The 12,611-nt window shown below is 45.8% G+C and overlaps 1 protein-coding gene across 1 annotated transcript in view; it reads right to left on the reverse strand.

The window, feature by feature from the left end:
* Window positions 1-416: 416 nt before the first annotated feature.
* The window catches only part of LOC117367790 (tubby protein-like), a 40,686-nt gene continuing 28,491 nt past the window's right edge, over window positions 417-12,611 (reverse strand). Inside the window, exons 9-16 of the mRNA XM_033960734.1 lie at window positions 4,486-4,646; window positions 3,780-3,956; window positions 2,016-2,128; window positions 1,720-1,834; window positions 1,538-1,633; window positions 1,268-1,439; window positions 903-1,053; window positions 417-628 (exon numbers count right to left, since the gene is read on the reverse strand). Coding sequence (XP_033816625.1) covers window positions 920-1,053; window positions 1,268-1,439; window positions 1,538-1,633; window positions 1,720-1,834; window positions 2,016-2,128; window positions 3,780-3,956; window positions 4,486-4,646 — 968 coding nt within the window. The 3' untranslated portion in view covers window positions 417-628; window positions 903-919. The remainder of the gene's footprint in view (window positions 629-902; window positions 1,054-1,267; window positions 1,440-1,537; window positions 1,634-1,719; window positions 1,835-2,015; window positions 2,129-3,779; window positions 3,957-4,485; window positions 4,647-12,611) is intronic.

Here is a 12,611-nt window from a genome sequence, read left to right on the forward strand (position 1 = left end):
CTGTGAAGTAGGATGGATTCAAAAACATGAGTGAATTCCTTCCGCACAAATTACAGGCACTGGGATAAAACCCATTTGTCCAGAATGACATACCTATCTACTAGAAAAGATATTAGCAAGGTAAGAACCTAATCTTTTTTTCTAGATTAATCAACACATTGAGGAATAAATTTTGAAGGACACGAACCCTTTTGTAAATGCTGTCATTTCTTCCTAACCAGGAGGGAGTGAATGGAGACAATTCTATGCATATTATGTAGGAAGTTCAAGGGATAAGAACAGGTGCAGATCAAAAATGATTATGAATTTGTTTGAAAGCACATGGGTACTGGAAATCTCATGGTTAATCAAGAAAGGAGGAGGTTTAATAGACATGCTTTTAACCTGCAAAAATTTCCAGACCATGGAAACCAGAGCCAGATGAAAATAAGTAACTTTATTTACACATGAAAGATTTAATCTGAGGATTTGAAATGAGGATTTAGCAATCTCGGTGAATAGATAACAAAGACATCTCTGCTTCAGTCCAGACCTAGCTGGTTTTGCAGTGGAGCCAAGGTGACAAGTGAATTGTGCACATTCATCATCTGATGCCCAGGAGGAAGAACAGCCAGGTGACAAACCAGCCCTGAAAAAAAAAAAGAGAGAAAAAGACTTAACTCTTTGGATGAGTGATTTGTTAAAAATTAATAATCCCACCTCTGTGCTCCTATTGGATAGAAACCCCCCAGAAAACAACCAGTCAAGTCCTGCTTTAAGACAACCTTCCACAGATTGAAAATCCACAGAACAACCGGTGTGCCCTTGCTTTCTGAATACTCTGTGAATCGGATGAGAGCCAAGGGACACAGAAACTTTTTATACGTTCAACTCCTCTCCACCTGCCACCCCGAGTCACTGACCTTTCATTTTCCAACTATCATTCACAGGCCAGCTTCCCATCGAAGCTAGAGAGGCAGACGGCAAAGGCTTGCAGGGCACAGAGTGGGTAGCTGTAGTCCATAGTAAAAACGTCCTCTGTCACTCGTCCAAACTGCATCACGATGTATTCCGCTGAAGGATGTACAAAGAGGAAAGGAGAGATTACTCCAATAACCAAGTAGATAGCAGGAATGATTTGCCCTCCCTCCTCCTAAGCACACCCCACCATCTCCTTCCCAAGTAACGTTACTTTGGTATTCGTGGGGGTGAGGGCAGCCTGATCTCTAAATCCCATTGGCTGCTTCCCCCCTCCCCCCCCCCCCAATTTTGTTCCTTGAGCACTCACGGTCATCAGTGTGAATGATCTGGAAGTTCTTCACGGAAGCCAGAGTGACCCTCCCATGGAAGTTGAGAACATAACTCTGAGTCTCCTCATTCCAGGATGGTGTCTTATTCTGGAGTTCAACAATGTTTTCCATGTTTCGGTTCTGGTACCTTGCCAGCAAGGTCTCATGCTCCTGCAGCGAGAGACAGATGAGTTAGAATAATGTGCCACCACAATACACCCACATCGATCCCTCTTACGATGTGGTGGCCAGGCCTCCTTCATACTCACGTTCCTGGGACGGATGCTAACTCGTTCATTCTCTGTGGTCATACTAGGAATGATGATGGTCATTTTTCGAGGCCTGAACCCCAAAACATTGGTTTCCTGTGGAAGGATAGATACCGGTTAGAGCCCACTGGAAGATCTGAAGAAAGAGAGTGATACAGCGGCCATTGAATCAGGTCCCTTACATAACACACAGCCACCAGCTCCTGCCGGACAGATTCCCGCTCCTGTACAAAGGGTTTCGTATCTGGGTTTATGCCATTATCAAACACTGTGAACCTGGTGCCAAGTATGTTGGAGCTGAAAGCACAGAAGAGAGACTGGCAGAGATTAAAAGACCGGGTAAATCCATACACCAGAGCATATTGAAATATACACGATTCAATGGAGAAACTTGTAGGCTGAAGAAACAGGAAATGGATGAACAAAGAAGCACAGTTATGTACTGACAGATGAACACAAGGGAGCCAAGGATACTTGCCGGACTTTCCCAATGAAACTAGTCCCACCGCGAGAGAGATCTGTTGGATCCACGGAGATCAGGTAATTGGACGTTTTGCTTTTTTTCCTCTTCCTCCCGGCCATTAAAAAAAGCTACAAAAGAAAAGGAAACAGTTGGGACCCTTGCTTGTTTTGAAACAGAACAAAACCTTTTGTGCGCTCAAGAGTGGCAGAGTCACTCCTGAGCTAAGGTCATCTACTCTCTGGATCAGCCCGTACTGTTGATGGTGAGAGTCCTAGTTATTGCACAACAGTAACACTTGAGTGGCTGAATTCAGAGTAGAGAGTTGCACGGGGACAGAAATCCCATCCGTCCCCGCCAAAATCCCACCCGTCCCCGTGAGGAATCCCTCCGTCCCCACCCGTCCCTGCGAGGAACCCCCTCCGTCCCCGTGAGGAATCCCCTCCGTCCCCGCCCGTCCCTATAAACTTCAGAAATAGTTATTTCATTTAATTATGCTATTGAATTAAAGGCTCTTGTAGAAACCCATTTACAAATAAGCAAAGAGACTTTATTAATTTGGAAATATTAATTGGGAAGAATACATGCTTTGTAAATGGGTTTCTACCAGAGCCTCTAATGTAAATAGAAAATTCAAGAAATATCTAACTGCACGGTCAACATAAAAAGTAAAATAACATGTTATTCAAAACATTTCAGTTCAAGCAATCAATTTATTTCTTGTTACTCCATTAGCATCTTTAAGACAAGTGCAATGATAAAGCCTATCCAGTCCACTTTGAGCACCAGGTGCCTGAAAGGAGCACCCCAAATCATAGGCAGAACAACTTTATCACCCTATGGTAAAGGAAAAGCTAGCCTGGCCACTGGAAGGGAGCAGATGACCTCACCCTGACAAGCTGAGGACATGTAAACAGCTGGCAAGCATGGGAAGGGATCGGGATAATGTTCAGTTCCCCTGATTAACCAAACAGTATGTGATGAAACCAAAGAGAGTCTGAGGGGAGGAGCTCAGCACAATGATGTCTGAGGAAGATGCTGCTAAGATATGGGCTTAAGCTAAATCCAAATCCAGTTCATTATCCTGTGTTAATATTTTATGCTATTGAATAAATAGACTTTTTAAATTTTATTTTTTTTTTATATTCTTCCTTGGCTATTTTCTTCTTTGTTGGAATTTGTATAGCATTTGCCTGTCCACTGTTTTTCTTGTAAAAGTTTGCATGACATATATATTTCAAAACATTCATCCAACTTCTTTATTAACGGAGCTCATAGTCATTCTTAGGAAAACATCAAAATTGGTAAACCCGGTACTGATCAACTTTGTGTTTCACTCCAAAGCCCCTGTTTTTTAGAAAGCTTGGTTGGTCTTCTTTTCCCTACCTGCCCTGCCGCAGCACACAGCCGACCGGAAGTCTTCCTGATGTCAGCGCTGACATCGTGGAAGACTTCCAGTCGGCTGTGTGCTGTAGCAGGGCAGGTAGGGAAAAGAAGACGAGCCTCACGGCTCGAGTGCATCAAACCCCGCAGGATCCCCGCGACCCTAGGAGGCGTCCCCAAGGGATCCCCGTTCCCGTGCAGCTCTCTAATTCAGAGCCTGCAATTACAAGGCTTTGGAAAGACTGCGCAGCGACTGGGCTGTGATTTAGGTGAAAAATTTAAATAACAAATGCCCCAGGTGGTTATGAAGGAAGGGTCATGGCGTTGAATCCCAGCCCTGGTTCCAAGAGCTGCGCCCAAAAACTGAAGATTAAACAAGACCCTGTGCTGAACACTTACCCTCCGGCCATCCTCTCTCTCCAGTTGCAGGTAGTATGTAGGAAAGATCCCTTTGTCCATGCCTTTCCTGTCCCTTGTGATGCGACACTGCAGTGTCATGCCCTGAGGTGCAGGGCGAAAGGCAAACGCTTCCAGATCATCAATATCCAAGGAGGCCACAGTCGGGATGTTGTCATCCTAAGTAAAAGAAGTAGAAAGAGAGATTCTGAAGCTAGTCAAGTTCTGTGCATGTCTTCAAACATTCAGCTCCTGTGCCATATCCCAAAGTTCTACTAGACATGACATTTGCAGGAAATCTCACGTTATTGACCCACACTACAGGGCTAAAAGTGGACTCCCATTTACCACGATGCATCCTTGATCAAGGTCTCTGGGTTTTGGAAAAGCTCGGAGTACTGTGACATACCCAGGGAGGTTATTAGGCACATGTCATAAGAACATAAGAATAGCCATACTGGGTTAGACCAATGGTCCATCTTCACGGAGGCCAAGTCTCAAGTACCTGGCAAATAGAAGCAGCAGTCCAGAGCTGAGATTGTGATGTCATAATGCCTCATTCCACCAATGCCTAAGAGCCAAGCTCATCAGTGATGTCACAATGGCTTCATTAATATAAGAACATAGGAATAGCTTTACTAGGTCAGACCAATGGTCCATCTTGCCCAGTATCCTGTCTTCACAGAGACCAATCCAAGTCATGTCTTACCTTGCTGGAGACGGAGGAGGAGCTGGCATAGAGGCCATTGCTTAAACAATTTGAGTCTCTTTCTGGGTCAGCTTCCTTGGCTTCCTCTTTTTCCTCTCTTTTCTCCTCCTCCTCCTCATCATTGTCTTCTTCTTCACTTCGAGTCTTGCTCCTCCTTCTCTCTAGGTGGAATATAAGAAATGTCAGTACTATGTTTCTAAGGCATCAGATTCGCCCAATGTTTCTTCCTCCTAAAGCCAGTATAACAGTAGTCTCAGGCTCACACAGCATTGCTCCAGAGAACAGAATTGATGTTGGGGAGAGCGAGAAAGGGAGGAAGGTTGGACAGTGAAGAAACTATCCTCTGCTGTCAAACAAAGAAGCAGTTACCAAAGGACCCCACCACCAAATCAGAAAGCCTTATGCTGGAGCATAGTTTTAGTGCAAAATCAATCATCTCTGTTTGATATCAAGTCAAAATCAGACCAAGGCAATGAGGGGCTAAAATCGAATGAAAAGCTGCAGCTACTGACAGTCTACAGCAGGTATAATTCAACATAATACTTACACAATTTTTGAGGAGGAAGTGATGGTAGCTTGAAAAATGCAGCTTAATCTGCGAGCTCCGACGGGGCTCATGATAAATACTTACGTGAATACCTTCCATCGCTATCGGGGGTACTTCAAACGTCTGAAACGCAAGCAAAGTGCATGGCGAGTAAGAAGAAGCTGGAAAAGTTCCAGTTTCCAGGCACCACGAGTGTAAAAACCCGATCGCATATGAGTATCTCTCCAGCGGGCCCTACTAAAATGGCGTCTCACCCTTCGGCACCTCAGGCCGGTCCATCCACGGCACCTCCATGAGAGGGTGAGTCGTTTGCGGTGGGCAATATGGAACACTGATTCAGGGATTTAAAAGCCAAAATGGTGGAGGTAAGAGCAGATGTTAAGGTGGCCCTAGCTGAGATCTGGGTGGAGGTGGGTGAATTGGGGGGTCAAGTCGTGGCCTCTGAAGATCGCATTGAGCACGTGGAGTCGACTATGCAGGAAACTAAAACTGTGGCTGAAATGACAAAATTAGCGGACCTACAGCGGCAAGTAGAGGATTTAGAAAACAGATCCCACCGTAATAACTTGCAGTTTAAGGGAATCCCAGAGACTGATCGCTTTAAGGATGCCAGACAAGTGGTACAAGAGTTTTGCAGCCATCTTTTGGGAGAGGGGGACAAGGAAGAATACGCCCATATAATCCTGCATAGAGCTCATAGAAGTTTGGGCCTGGCTAGGGGAGTGGGCAATCGTGACATAATAGCCTGCGAGACAGAATGCCTTTCAACTGGCAGGGGATGACAGTAGGTGTTTATCAAGATCTGGCTTCTGTGACACTGCAAAAGAGAAGAGAGTTTCAGGTCACTCAAGTGCTGCGTTCGAAGGGCCACCATTATAGATGATTATTTCCTTTCGGGCTCCTATTCACCATTAATGGGAAGCACCGTAAGGTGGATTCAGTGGCTGATGCATGGCAGGCACTGAAGGACTTGGGCTGCTGTATGTCACCGGACCCAAAGCTGCGGAATTCACCTAGCACGAGTGCAGCGACAGGAGGACCATGGCCAAAAGTCTCTGGTGGAGCTGATCATCAGCCTGTACTGGACACTTGAACTGTTTTGTAGTTTTCACCTAATTAGATGTTTGAACTAATGCTTTCCTATAGGGAATTTTCCATAGTTCTGGAGGGGAGAACCATATTTCTTATTTGCTCTATATTATTTTGTATGAGATTGTGTGGATGTGCTGTGTATAGGAGTTGACTACGGATGTGGGGCGTCTGAGGTGAATTGGTAGGGGACATTTGAGAGTGGTGAGAAGTGGCCTAATAGGTTCTGCTAAGTCATTGGTTGTTGTGAGGGTAAAAGAGGTGTAGATGGTAGTGATGTATATGGCATTAGGGTGGCGAATGTGGTGTACGGTGAGGTTGCTGGACCAGGGGATGCGGGGGGTCGTATGAATGTGGGGAAGGTGGTTATGATGTATATGAGCCTCTTCGACTTGGCTTCATTTTCTTAACCTGGCTGATCCGAGTTTTTCGGAATCAGCTTCTTGGAAGGGGGAGGGGGGAGGCAGGGATCATTTGGGCAGACAGCAGAGGAGGGGGTTGGGGGGTCCCAGGATGAGGAACCAGAGGTGATCATTTGATCTTGGAATGTTAATGGGCAAGAGGAGCATGATTTATTGGGAATTACAGCGTATTAAATGGGATATTTGTCTCCTACAAGAGAAGCATCTGAGACCATGGGATGTGGGTTTGCTACAAAAAACACAGTTTGATCTGATTTGGACGCATCAATGGGAGGGTGTCACTAAAAGGGCTGGGGGGTTGGCTATTTTGGTTTGAAAGGGCCTGAGTTTGCAGATTGAGCAGGAGTATCGAGACAAATTGGGTAGATGTCTGGCCTTACGAGATACCCTGCAGAGTCGCTCTATTTCCATTGTCAATGTTTATGGGCCCAATATGGCTCAAGTGACTTTTTTAGGAGGGCCTTCAGGAGGAGTTAGGCACTTTTGTACAGGGGGCAGTCTATTTGGGTGGGGATTTCAATGTTCCACCTGATCCATCTTTGGACCACTCGGGAGGCGGGAGGAAGGCCACCCAGAGTCATAGTAAAGCTTTGAGAGCTCTGATGCTTTCACTGGGATTGATTGATAGCTGGAGATTGCTATATGGTTCCCAGTGGAACTATACTTTTTACTCCCATTCTCAGCAAACTTACACTAGACTGGATGGGATCTGGATACATATGAATCAAGGAGGAGGGCTGAAAAAGGCAGAAATTGAGGCAATGCACATCTCAGATCAAGCTCCTGTTTGGGTAGCTTGTCAGGGTCTTATTGATCAGGGGGGGAAAAGATATTGGAGGCTCAATGAACCGCTTTTGAAAGCCCTGCCTATGGTGGCTGCTGTAGAAAAAACTATACAAGACTATTTGGTATGGAATGATAATGGGGAGGTTTCAGATGCCACCCTATGGGATGCTTTGAAGGTAATTGTTCAGGGGGAATTTATCAAGTGGGGGGGGGCTAGGTATAAGCACCAGAGAACCCAATGCCACCTTCAGTTATGTCGCTGATAAAGGACCGCATCATTAATCACCTTGACGGACACGGGCTGATGAGGACCAGTCAGCACGGTTTTAGCAAAGGCAGACTGTGTTTGGCGATCTTGCTGCACTTCTTTGAGGGAGTAAAAAGACAGATAGACAAGGGTAACCCAGTCAACATTGTATATCTGGATTTTCAGAAGGCGTTTGACAAGGTTCCGCATGAATGACTACTTTGGAAAATTGCGAGCCATGGAATCAAGGGTGAAATACTCACATGGATTAAAAACTGGCTGGAACATAGGAAACAGAGAGTGGGGGTAAATGGACAATACTCGGACTGGAAGAGGGTCACCAGTGGGGTGCCGCAGGACTCAGTGCTTGTACCCGTGCTCTTCAATATCTTTATAAATGACCTGGACATTGGTATGACGAGTAAGGTGATTAAATTTGCAGACGATATGAAGTTATTCAGAGTAGTGAAGACACAGGAGGATTGCAAAGATCTGCAACGTGACATAATCAGACTTGAGGAATGGGCATCAACATGGCAGATGAGGTTCAACATGGATAAGTGTAAAGTGATGCATGTAGGTAACAAAAATCTCAAGCACAAATACAGGATATCTGTGGCAATACTTGGAGAGACCTCCCAGGAAAGAGACTTGGGAGTTACGATCGACAAGTTGATGAAGCTGTCCACGCAATGTGCGGCGGTGGCGAAAAGGGCGAACAGAATGCTAGGAATGATAAAGGGGATCACGAACAGATCAGAGTTGGTTATCATGCTGCTGTACCGGGCCATGGTGCACCCTCACCTGGAGTACTGCGTCCAGCACTGGTCACCGTACATGAAGAAGGACACAGTACTACTCGAAAGGGTCCAGAGAAGAGTGACTAAGATGGTTAAAGGGCTGGAGAAGTTGCTGTACAGTGAAAGATTAGAGAAACTGGGCCTTTTCTCCCTCAAACAGAGGAGATTGAGAGGGGACATGATCGAAACATTCAAGAAACTGAAGGGAATAGACTTAGTAGATAAGAACGAGAGGGCACTCTCTAAAATTGAAAGGGGATAGATTCCGTACGAACGTAAGGAAGTTCTTCACTCAGAGTGGTAGAAAACTGGAACGCTCTGTCATAGGGAAAACACCCTCCAGGGATTCAAGACAAAGTTAGACAAGTTCCTGCTGAACCGGAACGTACTCAGGTAGGGCTAGTCTCAGTTAGGATGTTGGTCTTTGACCAGAGGGCCGCCGCGTGAGCGGACTGCTGGGCACAATGGACCAATGGTCTGACCCAGCAGCAGCAATTCTTATGTTCTTAATTGCTACAACTGCAGAAGACTCATAAATTAAGCCCGGACCCCCAGCTCCTGGCCCAAATGCAACGAGTGAGAGATGAGTTGTATCAATTTCAAGTGGAGGAGACTGAGCGGATTTGAGACTGTTTTCAATTACAGGTTTATGAACATAGCAACAAAGCTAGCTCCTATTTGGCTAAATATATCAGGATTAAGCAGTCTCGGGGTGTCAAAGTCCCTCCTCGAGGGCCGGAATCCAGTCGGGTTTTCTGGATTTCCCCAATGAATATGCATTGAAAGCAGTGCATGCAAATAGATCTCATGCAGATTCATTGGGGAAATCCTGAAAACCCGACTGGATTCTGGCCCTCGAGGACCGACTTTGACACCTGTGGGCTAGGGTGTGCGATGACAAAGATGGGGTGCGGGTTACTGATTCAGCTATTCATCAGGCCTTTTTACACTTTTGCACCAGATCCGGTTGACTTGGCGGAGCAAACCCGTTTTTAGATAAGTTCCCTATTCCAGCATTGTCCGACAGAGAGTATTCACAGGAACCCATTACTCTATTAGAGGTCCTAGGAGCGATTAAGTTGCTAAAAAATGTAAAATCCTAGGTTTGGATGGCTATACTAGTCGGTATTATAAACAGTTTTCCGATCAATTGGGGCCTTTGCTGGTAAGGGTGGCTAACAGAGTACCTCAGGGAGGCTTTTTGCCAAGCTCCATGGGAGAGAGTGGGGATGGTGATTCTCCTGAAACCAGGGAGAGATTCTCTGAATTGCAGATCTTATCGACCAATCTCCTTATTGAATTTTTATGCTAAGATTCTAGCTAAGGTTTTTGCGCTTCATCTAAGGCAAGGCAGATATTGGGTTGTATCAATAGAAGTTTCATCAGCTGAAAGCCTGAAGTCATAATGCCGTTGTACAGGGCCATGGTGAGACCTCATCTGGAGTACTGTGTGCAATTCTAGAGGCCACATTACATTACAGTAAAGATGTGCGCAGAATTGAATCGGTTCAGCGGACGGCCACCAGGATGATCTCGGGGCTCAAGGGTCTCTCATACGAAGAGAGACTGAACAAATTGCAGCTCTACACTCTCGAGGAACGTAGGGAGAGGGGAGACATGATCGAAACATTTAAGTACCTCACGGGATGTGTCGAAGTGGAAGATGATATTTTCTTTCTCAAGGGACCCTCGGCCACAAGAGGGCACCCGCTCAAACTCAGGGGCGGAAAATTTCATGGCGACACCAGAAAGTATTTCTTCATAGAGAGAGTGGTTGATCATTGGAACAAGCTTCCAGTGCAGGTGATCGAGGCAGACAGCGTGCCAGACTTTAAGAATAAATGGGATACCCATGTGGGATCCCTACGAGGGTCAAGATAAGGAAATTGAGTCATTAGGGCATAGACAGGGGGTGGGTAAGCAGAGTGGGCAGACTTGATGGGCTGTAGCCCTTTTCTGCCGTCATCTTCTATATTTCTATGTTTAGGGAAAGTGCTCCCCTCTCTAGTCCACCTGGACCAGTCGGGATTTATCCAGCGACGGCAAGTGAATGACAATATCAGGCGTACTTTACATTTATTGTGGGAGGCACAGTTGCGCCCTGATAAGGCTGTCCTGATGGCGGTTGATGCTGAAAACATTGTATTTGCAGATGACATCTTGTTATATGTGGGTGATCCTGAGGACACCATTCCGCGGCTCTTACGGATTTTTGAGGATTATGGGAGGGTGTCGGGATTCAAAATTAATTTGGATAAAATGGAAATTATGAATCTGACATTGACTGATTTGGAGGTGGCAGGGCTCAAGGGGCGCTTTCCTTTTCGTTGAGCCTCGCAAGGGATTAAATACTTGGGCATTCATATTCCTAAAGATCTATCTCAGCTTTATGCTACGAACTTTCCTCCCATTTATCGGAGTATTAGATGAGATTTACAGAGGTGATATGGTTTATGGGTCTCCTGGTGGGGTAGGATATCTATAGTTAAGATGAATGTACTTCCCCGGTTGCTATTTTTGTTTCAAACCTTGCCGGTGTCTGTGCCTCCCGCAAATTTAGCTAGATTAAGTGCAGAGCTGAGGAGGTTTATTTGGCAGCGCAGGCCTCCCCGATTGTCTCAAAAACAGATGTGGGTAGCTAGAGAGGTAGGAGATAGAGGTATACCTAATCTCTGGTGGTATTACCAGTCCGCCCAGCTTAGACTGATATTGGACTGGGATATTGGAGACTTTAAAAGTGGGGTTCAGTTGGAGCAGGAGAATGGGGGTCCGGAGCTGCTGAAACATAGGCTTTGGGTTTCTGGAGCGCAGCGCAGTGGCGTATCTAGCATATGTGACACTCAGGGCCCATCATTTTTGGACCCCCCCCACCCATCTGTACGAAAAACATGATTTTTAGTAACAAGCCACACGTCACACATGAGTACCTAGGAAAAGACAGCATCTTACATATTGCAGTAAGCAGTACATCAATACACCCATTGTAAAACTAAACAAGCCAGACCAGTACAGATCAATCCTACACCGTCAATCCTAACAGAAAACCATGTCTTTCGAACACACAGAACACAGAAAATACCTTTGCCTAGTATGGAATATGTCATCACAAACTAACCCCTCCCCCTTTTACAAAACTGTAATGTGGATTTTAGCCACGGTGCTAACAGCTCTGACGCTCATAGAATTCTGAGCATCAGAGCTGCTACCACCACGGCTGGCACTAAAAAACGCTCCACAGTTTTGTATAAGGGGGGATAAAATAGAAATACATAGACAAGGTTTAAATTGAACCAGCAAGAAGCTGGACTCTGCATAAAATGCAACACCACAGAAACAGTGACATATGTCTCCTAAAGCAATAAATAAATAGAAAATTTTTGTTCTACCTTTGTCTTCTCTGGTTTCTGCTTTCCTCATCTTCTTGTTACTGTCTTCCTTCCATCCACTGTCTGCCATCTCTCTGCCCCTCCCTATATGGCATCTTCACTCCTTCTATGCCCCTTCCAGAAACTGTATGCCTCCCCCTTCCATCTCTCCTCTAGACAACCCCCCCCCCTTTGGTCTGGCATCCATCATCTTCCCTCTGTTCCCTCATGGTCTGGCATCTTTCTCCTTTCATCTCTCTTTCCTTCCCCCCTGTGGTTTTTAGCATCACTCTATTCTCATTTCCTCCGCTCAGATCTGATATCTCTGTCTCCTTCCCCGTTCTCTGGCATCTCTCTCTTCCCTTTCCTTCTCTGGTCTTCCTTCTTTATTTTCTGCCTCCGTTTAAATTAAATTCTTTTTTACTATGCAGACCTCAGTTTCCCTCTTTTCACTATGTCTAACCATAGCATACCACCCCTTTCCTTCACCCTTCCACCATCTCACTAACTCTATCTTCTTCCCCCATCCAACATATGCCCTTTTTCTTTATCCCTCCTTCCATCCAGTATATGTTCTCTTTCTCCACTTCCATTCAGCATTTGCTCTCCCTTCTCCCCACTTTCATTATCTGACCTCTTCTCTCTCCCCTTTCTACCCACTTCCATCATCTGCCCCCTTCTCTCTCCCCTTTCTACCCACTTCCATCATCTGCCCCCTTCTCTCAATCTCTCCATCCACCACAGGCCCATCTTTCTCCCTTCCTCACTTTTCCGATTTTGGCATCAAGATCTGCAACGCCCTCCCCCCGGACAACAGGCCCGGTCCGACAAACCTCCCTGCCCTGTGGCCGGCGATGTCTAAACTGCCTT

Source organism: Geotrypetes seraphini, chromosome 10 (assembly GCF_902459505.1).
Source record: "Geotrypetes seraphini chromosome 10, aGeoSer1.1, whole genome shotgun sequence".
NCBI classification, from domain to species: Eukaryota; Metazoa; Chordata; class Amphibia; order Gymnophiona; family Dermophiidae; genus Geotrypetes; species Geotrypetes seraphini.